The sequence below is a fragment of the Orcinus orca genome, chromosome 5, assembly GCF_937001465.1.
Source record: "Orcinus orca chromosome 5, mOrcOrc1.1, whole genome shotgun sequence".
NCBI classification, from domain to species: Eukaryota; Metazoa; Chordata; class Mammalia; order Artiodactyla; family Delphinidae; genus Orcinus; species Orcinus orca.
Genome location: NC_064563.1, coordinates 27,839,198 through 27,857,860, shown reverse-complemented (window position 1 = coordinate 27,857,860; position 18,663 = coordinate 27,839,198). Strand labels below are relative to the sequence as shown.

The 18,663-nt window shown below is 50.0% G+C and overlaps 1 protein-coding gene across 10 annotated transcripts in view; it reads left to right on the top strand.

The window, feature by feature from the left end:
- The window catches only part of PXYLP1 (2-phosphoxylose phosphatase 1), a 67,819-nt gene that overhangs the window by 40,541 nt on the left and 8,615 nt on the right, over positions 1–18,663 (top strand). For 8 of the 10 annotated variants that reach the window (XM_033402807.2, XM_049709886.1, XM_033402804.2 and 5 more), the window contains 2 exons: positions 10,648–10,806; positions 12,157–12,283. In XM_033402807.2, the coding sequence (XP_033258698.1) occupies positions 10,648–10,806; positions 12,157–12,283 (286 nt within the window). Of the gene's footprint in view, positions 1–1,258; positions 7,289–7,917; positions 8,117–9,786; positions 10,047–10,647; positions 10,807–12,156; positions 12,284–18,663 lie in introns of those variants that run through there. The other 2 variants (XM_033402812.2, XM_049709888.1) reach the window with 2 other exon arrangements.

The following is an 18,663-nucleotide window of genomic DNA, read 5'->3' as shown; positions in this document are numbered from 1 at the left end:
AGTCACCGGTGGGTAGCTGTGAAGGTGGACAAAGGCCTAGGCCACCTCCATCACCGTGTTATATCCTGAACGTATGGGGAGCCACTGAAGCAGGGGAGACAGCATATCATTAGATTTGTCTGGGAAAGACCACAGTCTGGTACAGTGTTTGCAGAAGAGCCGTCTCCTGGGCCCCTTGATTACAGTAGCCCCGGGCGTCTGTTAAAACGCGTGTTCCAAAACCAGAAAGAGAGCACATCTGTGTCCCTCCCCAGAGAATCAGAACTGTGGGAGGAGAACTCCCTGGGGCTTCTAATGTACACAGAATTTGGGTGCTGCCCGTTCAGAGGCCGGTGGGAGGCTGATACTGAGAGACAACTCGGGGCCACTTTCCTCCTCCAGTTAAAGGCTGGGAGTGGCTCCGAGGAAGGTGTTGGCCCCGAAAGGAAGGAGCAAAGCTGAGAGCATCAGGTGATTCTGTGGACTTCGAGCTAGACGGTCGGGCGGTGCAGCAGCCCCAGGGTGAAGAAAGAGAAGGGAGGGCTCTGCCACGCCGTGTAGGGCTCAGGTGGTGCAGCGGGCGCTGCCTTCATTCGCGCATCCACGCAGCCGCTCACACAGACGGCCCCTCCACCTGGCTTAAGTGTGCCGAAGGCCGAAGGCGGTGCCCAGCGCACATTCTGGGAGGTCGCCCGTGGGGAGCTGTTGGCGGTGGGTGAGGAGGCCCGGGGAGAGCAGTCTGAGCAAGCGGAGAAGCAGGGCAAGCCCAGGCAGCCGGGTGGGAGCGGAGCAGGGCGCAGAGCTGGGGCCTCCGCCTGCTGCCCTTCGAGCTCGGCTGCTGGCATTTGCGGCTCCAGCTCTTCGTGGGCCCCCCCGAAGGTCCGTGGCGTGTGGTGGCGGGGATTTTGCTGAGGCACAAATGCACATGATCACAGCTGTGAGTGGGCACCTTGGGCTGTGTCCCACCCTGCAGAGCTGCGGGGCCTTGTCATTCTCTCTTCTCTGTCCCGTGTACATTTTATGGAGGAAAGCGTGTGTCCGGGTGATGTGTGTAAATTGGGGGATCCATGAAGATCTTGATATGTTTTGGTGGCAAAGGTTTGGGGATGCAGCCCTTAGGATGCCAAGGCTCTAATGTACTGTGTATTTAAAAAACACAAGAAGGGTCCTGCTGGGTTTTTATTTTGGTGAGTCGAAGTCCAAAAAACGAGAAATTTAAAATGAGGGCTTGCATTTTTAACCTAAGGGTTCATAGGATCTAAATAAATTCTTTATTTAGTATTTTTTAATTAATCTTGATCCTTTTCTTGGAGATTTATTTTCTTTGATTTCTGAGAGTTTTAATGTTGCTTTTTCTTTGAATGTTTCATGCCCAGCTACCACATAGAGTTAAATATCTTTGGGTAGGAAAAATTCTGTAGGTAAATGACAAAATTAAGTCTGACAAATCAGCTTTTATCATAACATCTTAAGCTCATGTCATGGTTATTACTGGAGGAGGTGAGAGTATCATGTACCACGCAGGCCCTTCCACGAACTAAAAATGGGACACATTTATGTCCGTGGGTTCTTTCTAGTTTTCTTCTGGGGTGGGAACATTGTTTCTGTCTCTGTCTCTCTCTCTCTCTTTTTCTTTCTCCCCTACTGCTTCCCCCTCTCTCCCTCCCTTCCTTTCTTCCTTCTTTCCTTCCCTCCTTCCTTGTTTCTCATCTTAGAGAATTTCTCCTAAGAATAGACAGAGGACAGAGATGTATGCTCAAAGATGTTTATTGCATCACTGCTTATAATAGGAAAAAGGGGTAGACAACCAAAGTGTCCAACAGGAAATACTGCTGCATCCATTATACCATGTTTACATAGACCTGTATATATTGACTTGGAAGGTTGTCCATAATATATCTACTAAAAGGACATGTGGTATTTGTGTGTGTGTGTGTGTGTGTGTGTGTGTGTGTAGTCAGCAATATTGATAAGAAGGGGAATCTCCCATTTTAGAGGAGAGGAAACTATCCAGGCTAGTTAGTAAAACTAGAAAGTGTTAGTAAAATGAGTCAGTGAATTCAGGAGAACATGTGCCAATCGCCAAGACTGTATGAGGAGAGAGACAAAGTAGGAAAGGAAGCTGCAGGATGTTGACACTGGAGTACCCACTGAGTGGAGCTGAGCCAGGGATGCAGTGGGAGTCTGCCCAGGTAGAGTTTGCACTGATCAGCTTGGGCCCCACTCCTGTTGTCTTGGCAACAGGGCTCCAAGCTGATGACATTAAACAAAAAGAAACTTGAAGTGAGGTAAGTGGTAATCAGAGGCAGAGCCTTGTGGTCTTGGTAGCATCCCACCAGGGGGAAGGGGTTGGAGGGGGAGATTTTTGAGACTGATCAGCAGTGAGGTCTTGGGGGACAGAATCTGAACCCCAAATAAGAAGGTGAAGTCAGGAATGCACACAGAGAGAGCTCTGGAACAGTCTCACCATCCTTCCTGCCAGCGTGGCCCCGGCACACGACGCCTCACTGGGGCCCGGCAGAGCCAGGCCGCCCAGAGTGGGAGGGACAGGGAGTTCGCCACAATGCAGGGCCCTCTCTGAATTAACTGTTTTGGGCTCCGGCATCACCTCTTGCCCTCCCTGTCTCCCTCCCTCTTTTTTCTGTATCATCTGAGGGGCTGGACCCCACTGGCCAGGGGTTTTGCCTCTTGGGGAACCTGGAACCCCGCTCTGCTTCTCCCCGGTCTCAGGTATTTAGCAGAGAGTGAGATGGCCAGTCTCCACAGCGTCCAGATACCTGAGGCCCCCTTGCCCCCCGCAGTGCGTGGTCTCTCACTGAGGTGGCCTCCCCAAGGCTCTCCCACCCACCTGATGGCTCTTCCCTTTGACCCTTTTCACAGAAGCAAATGACCAGCCTTGACCCACCTTTCTGAGCAGGTGGTTTGGTGGCCTCAGTGGGATGCAGACCTTTGAGACACAGAAAACTTTTTGCTCTTGGGGAAGGGGGAACAGTGTCCTTGGGCCATAGTGACCCTGTCACCATTCCCACCGGAGCAGGGACAGGAGCACAGTTTCACCTCTGGCAGGACATCCAGCCACACGCACACTGCACCATTCACTGTGGGTTCTCTGGGTGGGAAGAATATATGTGACTCACTTCTTTTTATACCTTAGTATCGATGGCTATTTTAGGATGAACACGGGTTTATATGAATTGTAAAGATCCCTTTTCATTTTGTAAAAAGAGAAAAATCTCTTCTCGAGGGCGTTGACGTTGGAAACCTACTTCCAGGTACACTGAGTTCTTAGCCTGAGTTCATGGATATCTGCATTGTCTCACATGGCTTCAGGGGTGCTGTGAACCCCCAGAAATCAAATTTAAAAGTAAGTGTATGCAGTCCTTTTTCAAGGGTGAAGATCATCGGTAGCTCTTATCAGATTCTCAAAGGTAAGGTAGAGGGGATCCAGGCCCTGAGTTGGGTAAGCATGTCTGAGGTTCTTTTCGTAGCTCTGTTTGGGGACCTGTCTTGAACAATCTCTCTGATTTCTAGTCTCTGTCATGATTTGTCCTTGGTGCTCACAGCATCTACCCCAGGGGACCCGGTTAGGTCAAGGCCAGTTACCAGTGGTCCCATAGGAGTGTGAGGTTTCCTGGCTCCTCCAGGAGTCCGCAGCTGGGCTCAGGCTGAGGTCGCAGTGGGTCTCCTGCCCCTGCAGTCTGGCCGTCCTGTGGACTTGGGTCTCAGTTGTCAGAAGGAGGTCAGGCAGGGAGGAGATGAGAGCTTGCAAACAGCCTAGGACAGGAACTGAGTCCTCAGCCGCATGAGGCCCCACCCTGTTGTGGGCTCTGGTGGTGTAGTTCTGGTTTTTATTTGAGAATTACACACATTTTTATATTCAGTGCAGGCTGGAGACAGAAAGGGCATTAAAGACGCCTTAGTGGATTGAGGAACACAAAGGGAATTGTGGGAATTACCTGTCAGAGCAAATCATTCTTCTTTGGCAGGCCAGTGAAGGAGAGAATTCAAGAGCCTTTTGGACTATTGGGAGGAAGAAATCAGAGACATCAGGTGACAGGACTAGGGGTGTTTAACTTATGAGAAGGCACCATCTTGGATAAGCAGAATTATTTAAGGGAGTTGTGGCCCCAGGGCTGACTGAGGACAGACTTGAATGGCACAAGGAAGAGGTGACTCTAGTCACCTAGGCAGGTGACCAGCCCGGGGCTGAGGTCCCAGCAGGCATGAGGCAAGCTGTGGAGCTAGGAAGGTGAAAAGCAGGTGCTGGGGCCACACGTCGGCCCCACAAGGTTCTTTGCCGGCGCAGTCAGTGGTGAGACCTCTGGGGCAGCTGAGCGCACAGCCGTGGAGACAGAAGTCAGCCAACACTTGCCCACCTGCCCTGGGACACCTGTGGATCCCTGACACCTGTCTGCAACCTGCCAGGGTGTCTGTGTAATCAGAGGAAGAGATGACAACTAAACAACAGCAGGATAACTAAACAACTAAGGCAGGGATGGCAGGAGGTGCGGGTTCCGAGGTCACCTGACTCCCTGTAAAACTGACTCTTCCACATGGGGAAGTTCTCTCTCCTGGAAAGGGCCTTTATTGGCACAGTGGGCTAGTTGCCAGGTCCCATCCCTGGGGCCATCAGGATAGCAAGGGGAGGGTCCTGGAGGAGGGGCATGACCACGCCCACCACAGCACAGGATTGGCATGGGAGAGGAGCCACCCACTGAAGGGAAGGAGGGGTGGTGCCCTGATCCAGGCGTGGGCCCACGGTGCTCCGTCAAAATCTTCCTGTAAAGGCCTGCATACAGCGGGTTATTCAGGCTAGAGCTGCTGGGAGAAGGCCAGGAAGCAGGTGGATTCTTGTCCTCTGCCCTGGGCCAGAGCCCCCATATGGAGTGAAGAGCTGGAGGCCGTGGGCACCGGCTTAGTGCCCTGGAGGAGAGGCACTGGCCTGTCTTCGTGCAAGTCAGAGTGAGTCCCAGGGAATGAACTGGCTGCACACACCTGGCTGTAACATGACCCGCTGACTGTGTGCATCGCTGGGCATCTGGAAGTAACTAAGGGGGCCCGAGGCCCGAGGCCAGACAGGAAGGAGCCCTCTGCCTAGCGGCCTGTGCTAATTAAGTCATGATCTGACCCTGACCCTGAACTCTTTGTTTCTCTCCTTTCCTCTCTTCCGTGGGGCCGTCAATAGAATAAATAAAAATTAAAAGAAGCAAATCATCATTGGATGAAACATCTCTCTCCAGACACGTTCATAGCATTGGCTGCTGGGCAGAGACTTGCTGGTAGGCCGTATTTCACCTGACGCTCTTCTCGAGCACTCTTAACACCCTCCCCAACTGGACTGTAAGCTCCTGCAGAAGCGCAGAGACTGTAGCCTTTTATTCTCTGAAGACGTCCCAGCAGGTGCTCCATAAATGCTGGATGCTGGATGGGAGATGCATAAACGCCCGGCCTGGCAGGTCAGCAGGCCTGGCTTACAGGCTGTGGAACCCCAGGCCAGTCCCTTGACCTGCCTCTGCCTGAGGTCCATTGCCTGGTGGATGGTTGCTCTTCCTTGATGAAGTCCAAGGCTGGAAAAAGCAGCGTGGGCCAGTTGGCTCGAATTCTAGTCACAGCTACAGGGATGTCTGCTAATGAGGCACATGGACCCGTCCTCTGCACGTTGGGGAGGGTGTGGGTGAGACGGGGAGGGCCTGCGTGAAACAGCACCTGATGGTTTTACTCTGTGCTCCTAAGAAGTTTGCTAGTTGCCTTTACGAGTGAGGGGGCCCAGGGAACCGCTTTAGAGGTCATGTTCTCGGCCATTATTTGACATCGAGACCTCGCTGGCATCTTCGTATACAAGAAGGTTTATGGATGTGAGGACAGGATGAAAATGACAGTAGGTGAGATGAGCAGGTAAAGCAGACGTAAATGGGAGAGACTCGTATCCACGGGGTAGCTTATGAAGTGTTCTCTTCTGCTGGGAAATCGCACCACAAAGCAATTGCGTGCCCATTGGTGCTGAGTTAATTATCAATTAAAGGCGTCTCCTATTCTGTAATTCATGTTGGCCACAGTGATACTGGGGTCCCAGGGCACTCATCTAGGTTCATGGGGTTTTTTACACCTACATGATGAAACTTGTTATCCTTCCGTCTGTTTGCCTGCCCGCTGTTCTTCTGACGCTCCCACAGTCCTTTTTCCTTCTGAGCTGCTGTCATCTGCGTGGGATCAGCAGAGCTCCTAATTGTCCTGAGGGCATCGGAGGAGCTGGGGAGGCCTGCCAGGAGAAGCAGTATCCTGCAGCGCCAGGCCCCAGGCGTGGAATCTGCTCCCCAGCCCCCGAGTCTGCCCCACAGCCCGCTCTGAGATGAACAAGGCAAGCCCAGGACTCCTAATGGGCAAGTCAGGCAGCAGCTGGGGCAGAGGTGCCTCCAGCCCAGGTCTGCTCCTTTGCAGCCGACCTCTCCCCGGATCCCTGCGCGTCAGCCCCAGTGGGACCAACTGGACCGGGCTTCAGAGGTATCTCGATCCTGCCTGCTGCCTCTTATCTGCTGTGTTTGTTCTCCCTCCTCCTCCTCTCCTCTTCCCCGTGTTGCCAGCTTCATTTCGGCCTTTCAGTCCCAGCTTGGGTGTCTTCTCGAGGAAACCTGCTTGGATGATCCCCAGCCCCCGGGCTGGTCAGGTGACTGCTTTCCCTTAGTGTTCCCACATGAGGATTCAAGAAGGTATTTCACCAGAAGCATGGAGCACAGTGCCTGGCTCAGGGCAGACCTTTAATTCAACAAGTACTTATGGAGGGCCTTCCCTGTGCTGGTTGCTGGGGGAGTATAAACTTGAAAGAGGCATAGTTCTGGCCCTCTGGACATTTGGGTTGGTGAGTTGATAAACTGTGGACACCTCTGCTTACATGTACTATAGTGTGAGCTAGGAGGGCAGCAAGAACCAGGTGGGCTCATAGAAGGGGGATGTCCAAACTACTTGGGGATTCGGGGTGGGCTTCCTGGAGGAGGTGACCCCTGGGATGAGTTATGGAGTTGGCCAGATCTGGGAAACAGAGGTTGGGGTGAGGTTAGAGGCATAAGCAAGAGGAGGGAAACATCCTGAAAAGCATCCTGTGGGAATGGGGGCAGCTCTGAGCAGTTCAGGACAATGAGAACCAAGGTAGGGGAGGGGACGTAGGGAGATGGAACTGGGGAGACGTCTCACCCCATGGCCTCTATGCATCAGAACTTCCCCTGATTGTCTGGCATCTCGAGGACCCTTCAGAGGACCCCACATGGACTGACGCTGTGTCCTGGTGACTCAGGAAGGTGCGAAACAGTGGAAGGTAATTTCAACAGCTAGTGGGCGAGGTTGACAGGCCCAGATGCCAGAGGAAGCAGCAGATAAAAACTTTCTGGATGGAAGGTTTCTTTACCTGTGGCTTTCAAACCATTGCTTCCTTGAGTTGCGGGTGGTTCCTATCTTAGTCTGTTGGGCTGCTAAATAAAAATACCGTAAACTGGCTGGCTTATAAACAACAGAAGTTTATTTCTCACAGTTCTCGATGCTGGGTAGTCTAAGATCAAAGCACTGGCAGATTTGGTGTCTAGTGAGAACCCACTTCCTAGAAGGCATCTTTTTGCTGTAACCTCACATGGCAGAAATGGGGGTGGGGGAGATCTTTGGGGTCTCTTTTATAAGGGCACTAATCCCATTCATGAGGGCTCCACCCTCTTGACCATATCACTCCCAAAGGCCTCACCTCCAAATACCATCACCTTGGTAGTTAGGATTCAACATGTGAATCTGGGGGGACATAAACATTCAGCTTATAGCAGTTCCCAGGCGGCAGCCCCAACAAGCCTAACCCCATGTGCTCTCAGATAAGCCAGCAAACTGTGGGGACTCTGGGATGTGCAGGGACCCATGCCCCTCTGTCCCTGTGTCACTCATATTATTATCATGTCTCCTTAGCTTCGCTTTTCCCTGGCCCAGACTCAAAGGGAGTCTGCCCACAGGCATGGCCAAGGGGTCAGAACCTGGTACCACTTTATAACAGAGCAGAGTAAAGGATTGAGGGGTGCCGCACAGCCGGAAGGGCTGGGTCATTGACATACTGCCTTAGGACATCTACTTCTCATCATTCTCTTGATCTGGCACAAATCCTCCCATGGTAAATGACCTCTGGACACCAGAGCTAGTATTAGCAGTTCTGGGGCCTTCTAGCTGTTAGGAAGAAAGTGCCTCTAGGACCAGTCAAAGGGCTAATTTGAGTTGTTGAGGGGCCAACTCTAGCTCTGTGGTTGTTGTTTTATCATAAGTAATGAACGAAAATATGCTTATTGAAAAAAAAAGTATATTGAGACATTATAGAAATATGCATATATTTCTATACCTATAGAATATATGTAACATATGCTTATTGTTAACCCATATCTACATATGTACGTGCGTGGATTTGTAAAACAATATAGACAGTTATAGAAAAACAAGTGAAAATACTTCTTCACACCCCATTCTACCCATTCCCCAAAGGCATTGTGATAGATGTCCTTGTAGACATTTTTCTGTTCATTTACATAATAAGAGTGCCTGTATATTCATACGTTTATGGTTAATTTTTTCTTTCCACAAAAAGGCTTGTATAGATATCCAGTGACTTGGCTTATTCACTGCATTTATCTTTGATGCTTTTCCATTCTTTTTAACTGTGGCAGAATATTCCACTGTGGATGTAACATTCTATTCTGCTGATGAAAGATATTTAGGTCATTTCCCTTTTTTTGTTGTTGTTATAAACAGCGCCGCAGTGAATCTCTCTGGCCATACGTCTTGGTGATGGGAATTGATATCTTTGTCGAATAGATTCCAAGAGGTAGAATAATGGGGTCATGGATAAAGCACGTGTAACATTTTAGTGGCGACTGCCAGATACTTCTTCCGAAAAGTCCTTCCAGTTTCCTCTCTCACTTGCAGTATATGGAAATGTAGGTTTCACACCCTTGCCAGTACTGACATTATTGTTAAAATGTGAATTTTTAGTCTGGTGAGGTGGGGGTGAATCATATCCTATTGTTTTATTTTGTATTTCTTTAAGTAGGTATAATGTTGAACAGTTTTTCATGTGTTTATCGCCATTGGTATTTATTTTTCTTTAATTAGCCTGCTTATATCCTTCATTGATTTTTCAGTCGTAGATCTGTGCACTTTGGATACTAATAACTTGTAATATATGTTGCAAACATTTCCCTCTCAGTGGATTGCTTATCTTTTACTTTTGTTTATGACATCTGTTTGCCAAAGGGAAGTTTTAAATATTTACATAAGAATTTGTAGGAGTAGCTAAGGAATTTAAGTGGACTTAGACTGGGGATTGGGCCCTCTTTTAGCTGTCATTCAAATGTATGCATATATATTATATGATGATTAATAAGCCTTTTAGAAGTTAAATGATTCATGGGCACACCTATTTCTGTGTATTTCCTCAGTTGGCGATGCTAAAAGTCCAACTGTTATTTTGTAGGGAGTTCCAAATTGGGAACTCTTAGAAAGACTGGGGACCACTGACCCAGAAGATGGACTTACATCTGCTTATAAATAATTGATAAAGTGTATGAACCAGGACTCATTTCGTTGAAAGTAACAGAAACCCAACTCAAACTAGCTGAAATGAGACAACTTTCTCGACTTACAGAACTGGAACATCTAATGGACACTTTGACCACCTCTGGACCCAGGGGCTCGAAGGGTGGATGTCCTCAGGTCTTCCTTCCTCTTTCTGATAACTCTCTTCATTTGTTGGTCTGGCTTATCTCTACTTAGCCTCATTTTCTTCCACTGCAGAGGCTGCCCATGAGCGACAGATGGCTGGGGCAGCCCCAGGTTTCCATTCTTAGAGATCAGCGTCCGGGAGAAAAGGAGCCCCTTTCCCCGTGTCTGTAGTGTACCTCTCTCAAGGAGGCAGGACGATGTGATTGACAGTTCACCCGAACCACATGCGAGGGAAGGAGTGGTTCACCAACAGAAAGAGCAGTAGATGGACAAACAGAACAGACTGCAGGTCCAGCAGACGGTGGGGGAGAACCTGGTCTGGAGGCAGAGGGGTGAGCTTGAGATGGCTTTCCATCCACCGTGTACACCTTGGGCAGCTGTCTCAGCCTCCCCTTGGATCCCTGGCTCTCTGCTCTGTAAAGTGGTCTCTTGAGGATTAATGAGCGGATGCCTGTGCTTGGGCTCAGGGGCCCACAAAGTGCAAAGCAGATGATATTAAATGAGATACGTCAGACACCTGTCCAGCACTTTGTAGGCACTCAATAGGTGATGGTTTTCCTCCTTAGTATTTACCAAAATTCAGAGGCTGTTCAGAACGAAGTAATCGGGTTGCATGAAGTTAGTGTGTAAGTTCTTCCTTTACCACCATGGGTGAGGCCCCCTCTCTCTGGGGGGCCCACCTGGTGTTGCGTAGATAATTACTGATAAGGAAAGGATAATGGCATTGAGAGAAAGAGGCAGAGCTTGGAGGGGGCTCAAGAAACAGTTGAAGCTGACTTTTTGCTACATTGAAGTCCAGCCTAATTCTGAGGGAGTCGATAGTTACGGTGAAAATCCAGCTGCCCTCTGGGCCTGTCTAGCTGGCCTGTGCACCCTATCCCCGCCCCCCGCCCAGGACCATGTGTGTCGTGACCTGCTTTGCTTTCTCTGCAGTCCACCTGATCCCAGTGTCGGCAGCTAAGAATGGAGTCACTAGCAAGAATCGAAAGAGGATCATGCCTGACCCGGTGACGGAGCCCCCCGTGACGGACCCCGTTTACGAAGCCCTTTTGTACTGCAACATTCCACGTGTGGCCGAGCGCAGCATGGAAGGTAGGCCTGGCTGCGCTGCCCAGCGTGGTACCATCTTCAACCAGCATCTAAGGAGCTAGACGGCTAGGGCCCAAAGCTTGCAGTTGCCACCAGGCTGTGTCCTTGAATGAGTTTCCAGGTCTTAGTTTCCTTGTCTGTAAAATGGGCATAACTTGCCGTCCCTCCTCACAGGGCTGCTGGGAGGATTAAGTGACCTCTTTGAGCAGCACGAGGCTCATGATGAGCCCTCCACAAATGTTTGCCATCATCCTGATTATCAGTGAGACAGCAGTGGGATGGAAAGGTGGCCTTGGCTGGCCCTAGGGTGTCATCCTCAGCTAACTCCTTTCCCGGGCGGGCTCTCTCTAGGCTTAGGACCTCCACAGCATGCCCTGCTGGTGTCTTGAAGTGAAGGTGTAGGAAAATATGATTTCTATGTTGAGTTTTGCTTTGTTGAAAGTGTATCAAAGAATGATGGTGAATATTTATCTGTTTGTGCCCTGCTGTGTTTCACGAGAGGGAGATTTAAAGCAGAAGTCATTGTTTCCAGTACTTCTGTGGGCCTCCCCTAGTCTGTGGATGTGTGTGAGACTACATGAATAGTCTTTTTTTTGCTTTACAATGTTGTGTTAGTTTCTGCTGCATAACAAAGTGAATCAGCTATACGTATACATATATCCCCATATCCCCTCCCTCTTGTGTCTCCCTCCCACCCTCCCTATCCCACCCCTCTAGGTGGACACAAAGCACCGAGCTGGTCTCCCTGTGCTATGCGGCTGCTTCCCACTAGCTATCTATTTTACATTTGGTAGTGTATATATGTCCATGCCACTCTCTCACTTCGTCCCAGCTTACCCTTTCCCGTCCCCGTGTCCTCAAGTCCATTCTCTATGTCTGCATCTTTATTCCTGTCCTGCCCCTACATTCTTCATGACCTTTTTTTAGATTCCATATATATGTGTTAGCATACGGTATTTGTTTTTCTCTTTCTGACTTACTTCACTCTATATGACAGACTCCAGGTTCATCCACCTCACTACAAATAGCTCAATTTCGTTCCTTTTTATGGCTGAGTAGTATTCCATTGTATATATGTGCCACATCTTCTTTATCGATTACATGAATAGTCTTGCCCACGTTTCACTGGAGGTCAGGTGACCCCCACCACACCCCAGAGCCTCCCCATGACTTCCAGGGGGCTGGGGCATAAGCAGCCCTCTCACGTTCCTGTGCCCTGCCCTGTGAGGCTGGTCAGAGGCCTCCCACCCAGCACAGCACCCTTCCACCACGGTCACCCCTCCCCTCCTCTGCGAGGTCAAAGGGATGGACATCTCCTGGGTGATAACCAGACAGTGTGCTTCTCTCTCGCAGGTCACGCTCCGCATCATTTTAAGCTGGTCTCAGTGCATGTGTTCATTCGACACGGGGACAGGTACCCACTGTATGTCATTCCCAAAACGAAGCGCCCAGAAATTGACTGCACTCTGGTGGCTAACAGGTAAATTGCAGTTTTCCTAAAAGGCATTTTCAAGAATCTGTTGCCTCTGTTGAAATTAAAAGGCTGACCGGAGAATTACAGAATCGGGGAGTGGCCTACACTTGTCCAGTGAGTACTGCTTGCCAGGAGTCTGATCGTCAGAACACTCCTGCAGGGGAATCCCATTTCACAGTTGAGAGGATAGAGGCCCAGAGAGGTGAGAACACCTGCCTAAGGCCACACAGCAGATAAACTGAGATTTCAGCCCAGGCCAGCCTGCTATCTGCAGTCTCCCACCCTGCTATTCTTCAGTTTGAGAAACAACTGGGACGGGGTGCAGTGAGCACTGGGTTAGGAGTCCTCGGACCCTGGCGTGGCCGTTCCATTGAGGGGAGCAGGTATGTCCCTTAGGCTCTCTGAGCCTCAGCCTTGTGTCTCTAAAATGGGGATGACGCTGCTGACCGCACAGGGATGGGGTGAGGAATAAGTGGGTTGATAAGGAGATGCACATTACCAGTTGCAAAGCCACAACCGGAAGACATTTATTTCAACCTTTTCATTCTTCACAGGAGTAGAGACAGCCTGCCCCTGGTTGAGAGCCCTTACGATGAAAAATACTTGAAAAGAGAGTAGAAATTGTACATGTGGACATGGCATGGCTCTACAATGAGAGGCACAGTTAGCAATAAAGTGATGGGCCAGGCCTCAGCAAATGTGTCAGGGGACGCATAACCTCCCAAGCAGAGTTTACTGAATGAGGAGCGGAGGCGGAGGAAGTGCTCTGTGGGGATGACGTTCTTTTGATGGAATGCCTTGGGTGCCAGCCCGCCCCGGGCAGCGCCAGCCTGGGGGAACCATGGATTGCCTCCCTGCAGCCAGGCTGTCCCTTCACAGTGGACTGCACTGTGGACCCGGGAATTCCAGGTTAACCCTTTGCATCTCAGCCTTCTTACTGTCTAATATCAAGGGGAAGATGAAGTGAACCACTTTATGTAAAAACATCACGAAATACCATGTGACTCTAGGCTTTCATTTCCTGCTGGAGGCCACGAGCCTCGCAGCCTGGGGATTTACGTCTTCTTTTCTGTGTTCAGCAAATACGGATGCATGTCCTTGTGTCCCATGGGCTGGGAAACACCCTGGATGGAGTCCAGCCCGTGTCAGAGCACCGGGCAGTCCCTGGCTTTCTTCCTCGTCTCTAGCCCTCTGTGCTGGCCTTTCTGCTGGGACCCTCGGCCCCTGCCGACCACTGCCTGCCAGCCCCTCACCCTTCAGGCCTTTGCACCTGCCGTTTGGCTTGCTGGCCCCCTTCCAAAGCTCCTTCGAGGCCCCCTGAGATGGTACGCCTTCTAGGAGACCTCTCCCAGTGCGTCAGCAGGGATTCTCTGCTTGTATCAGGCACCGCCACTGCCTCAGTCAACCTGAGAAAGGGGGACGTAGGGAAGAATCTCAGAACAGAATACGTAACGACCAGACCTTAACTGGCTTAGGACTAGGCAAGGGTGGAGGCCACTTGCTGTGCTGGGTATTAGCCCTTTAGTTTCTGGGCTGGAGCATCCAGGGTGGCGGGAGGACACAGGGAGGGCAGCTGGGGGGAGTGGCTTTGCTCCTTCGGGCGCAGCAGAGTGTCAGCGTGTTAACAACTGGCACAGTCCTGCCGTTGTACAGGACTTTGAACAGCCCGGGGACAGGCGGGCCACTAGGCCGCTGAGCTGGCCGGACCCAGGGCAGCCTCAAGGGCTTTGTGGGAGGTACCACGCTTCAGCCGGCAGCTCGCAGCTTCTACTCCCCTTTCTCTGGCTGCGCTTCAGGTACCCAGGCGTGAGAATGGGTCTGCCCCCCGAGGCCAGTCTGCTGTTGCTGGAGAGGTCCCTGAGCCCCGCGAGGCCTCGAGGGCCACCTGGCTCTTCCCAGGGAAGGGCCCAGTGGGCAGGGCCGCCGGGCGGCGTGCAGGCCTCCAGTGGGCCTGCTTGGTGCTCTATGACTTGTCCTCTCAGCATCGTTGTCTGTGCTCTGCCTGCACCACCGGCCCCTCAGGGCACTGAGTCTTATACCTTCCATATCACTGGTGCCCAGCCCGAGCCTGGCATGTAATAGTTGTTGGACTGGGTTGGTTGCAGAATGAATTCAGGAGCCCAGTGAGAATCACAGGTCATCACTGCCTATCGTGTATCTATCATAGGAGATTTGAGTCTTGACCATGAAATCCTCTGAGGCCGTTGTCACCGGTTTGATGTAGGGCAAATCCCTTCACCTCTCTGAGCCTCAGAATTCTGTCTGAGAGCATGTGGCTAGTAATACGGTAAGTCCCCTGCATACAAACAAGTTCCATTCTGAGAACGCGTTTGTAAGTCCAGTTTGTTCGTAAGTCCAACAGAGTTAGCCGAGGTACCCAAGTTTTACAGATGACACCAGACACGTGAACTAACTTACGTGATCGGACATGCGAACGTACGTTCGCATCTTTGAAAACTTCGGAGGTTCGTCTGTAGGGGACTTACCGTACCTCCCCTAAAACATCCTCGTGAAGTCTACTAAGGTGATGGAGTAAAGCGCTGAGAGCCTGGTTCCCACTGAGAGCTTGAGAAATGGTGTTTCATTTACCAAAGCAGCCTGGAATCTCCCAGGCCCGGCCTCTTTTCCTCTCTGAGTGGTCGTGGTCACAGGGCCAGGTCGGGTCCCGGGGTCCCTCGTTCTGCCACAGCCCTGACGGGGCCACTTCTGGAGCTCCCGGCTGAGAGGTGCAGTTCCTGGGGACCAGCTGCCCCCGCTGCCTCTGCCTCATTTCCCCCTGGCCTTGGTCTTTTGGTCTAGTTCTATTTCATACAAATACATTCTGTATTTTTAGGAGCTACTTTGAATCGTTTATAGAAAGTGGGTGGAGTATGCATGTTTAATTAATTAATGGCATTTAATGAATTCCATCTTTTATAACAATAGAAGTTGACTTGTCATTATAAACGCACATTTAGTGTAAGAGTGAGCAGGACCCCCAGCTAAGGGGACCCACTCTGGGCCTCTGAACCCCCTGGGACTGTGGGATCTGGGTCACCAGCTGTGCCTGCTGCCTTCCCAGGTGCCAGTTCGGCTTCACGAATTATTAATTTTTATGGCCTCCTCAAAGGCGGAGCGTCCTGAATTGTGCCCATTACTCCCGTCTGGTGAAGGACACTGTCTGGGCTGGCGGCGGGCGTGCAGTGAGCTGAACCAGCAGGAGCCGGACACCCCAGTGTTTCCCTTCCTAAGGACACCTTCCACGACTCTCAGAGTCTTTGTAGTGGAAGCTGCCTCCTCGTGAGTAGTCGTGGGGCTCAGGAACGTTGTCTGGCCGGGAGGTAGAGGTTGACTTGAGAGTTTAGCATGTAGATGGCAGCCGGAGCTGTGGACTTGAACGGTATCACATACAGAGCCTCTGGAGTGAGGTAAGGGCCAAAAACAGAGCCCTATACGAGCACCAGCCAATGACAGCACAGAGAGAAAGGAGGGTCCCAGGAGGAGATGGAGAAGTTGCAACAGGAAGGAGGCAGGAGAGTGATGTTATGAGAGCTGAGGAAACAGAGTTTCAGGAAGGGGGAGGGGGTGGGTAATCACCTCAAACAGAGCGAAAAGGTCCAGAAAGCTAAAGACTGAGAAAGGTATACTAAGTTTATCTTTTTAGAATTTCGTTTTATTAATAATATAAAATAGTAAATTCTTTAATTAGCATAAATTGTAAAAATCCATGCTATGAACTTGTTATGGTTTCTAGCCATATAAGCTTTTTTGAATTGTGTTTCCTGGTAACAGTGTCACTGGTCTTATACCTCTTCTCTGCTTGTCTTAATGATCTGTACAGAACTCAGTAGTTGCTCAGATTATGGCTAAAGCACAATAAGTTTTCTTACAGGTGTGTAGATGAGCCTTGGGGTTCCACGTATGCTTTGTGGCATAAATAGGTGTGAAAAATGCATATAAAAATGTAAACAAGACCTCTGAAGTGAATGGTTTGAAGGCTTAAGATGGTAGCACTGCTGGTTCTTTCCATTTTCAATATGAAAATAGATTTCCAATGAGAATACAGTAACGTGGGTTTTTCCTGAAGAAAAATTCATCATCACAGATATAATCATTTCTGTGTTGGTCAGGGTAAGGCTAGGCTGCATGCTGTTATAATAAAGACAACCAAGGAGGAATTCCCTGGTGGTCCAGTGGTTAGGACTCGGCATTTTCACTGCTGTGGGCCTGGATTCAATCCCTGGTCCGTGAACCATAAGCTGCGTGGTGCGCCCAAAAAATAAAAAAGAGAACCAAGAATGCATTGCCTTAGATAATAGAAGTTTATCTCTTGCAGGAAGGTCTGAGATGAGTGTTCCAGGTTGTATAACTTGGCTTTGCCTGGTCATTCAGGGCCCCAGGTTCCTTCCAGGATATTGCTCCCACCGTGCCCTAGGCATGTCTACGTGACTGAACCTGGGTTGCTGCAGTGCCTGAATAGTGGCCAGAAGGAAGGGAGAGAGTGTGAAGGGGGCACGCCCGTGATCTGAAAGCCTAAACACAGACTGGCATACATCCTTCCATTCCACTGGAGAATACTTAGTCACGTGGCTCTGCCTGACCACTAGGACTTCAGAAATGGGCTCTAACCAAGTTCCCAAGAAGAGGAGGATAGATTTTAGTATATAGCTGTTAAAGAAAAAACAGAGCCAGAGAACAGATAAAGTGGTAAAAACAGATCTCATTCAGGAGTTAATGCAGAAGGGTAGAACTGGACTCAGTTCCAAATACAGCATGGACAAGTGGGGTTTTATAGCCCAGGAGCAGGGTGTGGGTCAGTGGATGGGGAATTACTATGAGGAGACATCAGGGGTCAGGGGGTTCTGGCTAAACTCACTCCACGGGACTCTTGCTGAAGGCAGACCAGGGTGATCAGATACCACCGGGGGTGAGGAGTTTGATCACGTATCAAGGGTGATCAGATATCAAAAGTGGGAGAGTCTGGCTAAACAGACTTAGCAGGATTTTTGCTGAAAATGGGCAATGCAAAGACAGATATAAATCCAAAGAAAATGCAAGCCCAGAGGTCAAGGCTTGGATGGGAAGAGGGTTCAGAGGAGACGAAAATTTGGTCAAAGAGAGTCTGTTACCAGTAACAGTCTCACTCACAACAGCCTTTATTTTTAATATTTCCATCAAAATCTGGATACTTTAATAAACACTATGGGAACTTGCCATATTCGTTGCTACAGATTAAGAAGGCTTGGACTTCTCTTGAAGCATCGAAGGTTGGGGCACTTCCCAGCTGAAATCATTTCCGTGTGCTTCTGAGGTATTTACCACGCGCTGGGTACCCTCTCCACTGCAGGGATGGAGCAGTAGATGCAGTAGGCGGGACTAATCTCGGGTGGTTTTGGCTGTGTCAGCTTGAAGTGGGAATCTCAGTTGCCTGACCGGGGATCGAACCCAGGCCACAGTGCTGCCCTGGCCTGCTTTGAAGAAAGAATTCAGCAAAGAGACAAAAAGTAGTGAGGCAAGTAAAGTGTTTATTAGGAGAGAAGATACGCGCGGAGAAAGCACGGGCGGGCTCAGAGAGAGAGAAAGAGAACCGTGGGCTTTTGGGGTGGGTTAAATCACTTATATGGAGGCAGTTCTGCATTTCCAATCATCTTGCTTTGTCTGGCTTTGAGTCCATATCTCGTCGGGCTCAGGGCCCTACCCTGGGTGCACGTGCATCTTTTAGCCAAGATGGACTCGGGCGCTAGGTTCCCTGAGAAGTTGACAGAACACATTATGGTCTAGCACCCCCTCCCCTGAGGATCCTTTCTGCACATGCGTAGCTTGGGGGTCTCCTTGACCTCCAGAATGAGAAATATGTGGTCTCTTTATCTTTGATCTCGGCAGGACTCAGCTCCTCCTGGCTCCCGCCATTGTCTTTATCTTGGAGTATCTGTCCACAGGGGATAGACTTCAGCTGCTCAGCCTGGGGCCCGTCTGTCTCCTGCCTCAGGGTCTGGTCATTCAGATCCAGGACAGGCCGAGGGACTCAGGTTACCTGGTCCTCTTCCTGATTAAAAGTCTTTTGTTATTCTCTTCCGTAAGTGAAGTTTTTCTTCCACGAATCGTCATTTTTCCATATCAAAAACGAGTTTCCATGGATACAGTTAGATACTAATGCACCATTAAGGAGTCAGATTCCCTGAAAACTTTCAGTAGTGAAATTTCATTTCTAAAACTGGTAGCAAAGCTTTTCTTAGCTCCTCAAACATCACCAACCTGAAATAATGGCCTGGAGCAGAACATTTGACTCCTGTTGATGGATAGCCTTTGTTTATGTGGCCTCATCATCAGTCTGGACGTTTTATTTCACAGTTTGCCAATATTTATGTGTTTTAGCCTCAGGGAGAATAACACATTCTCTGTTTTTA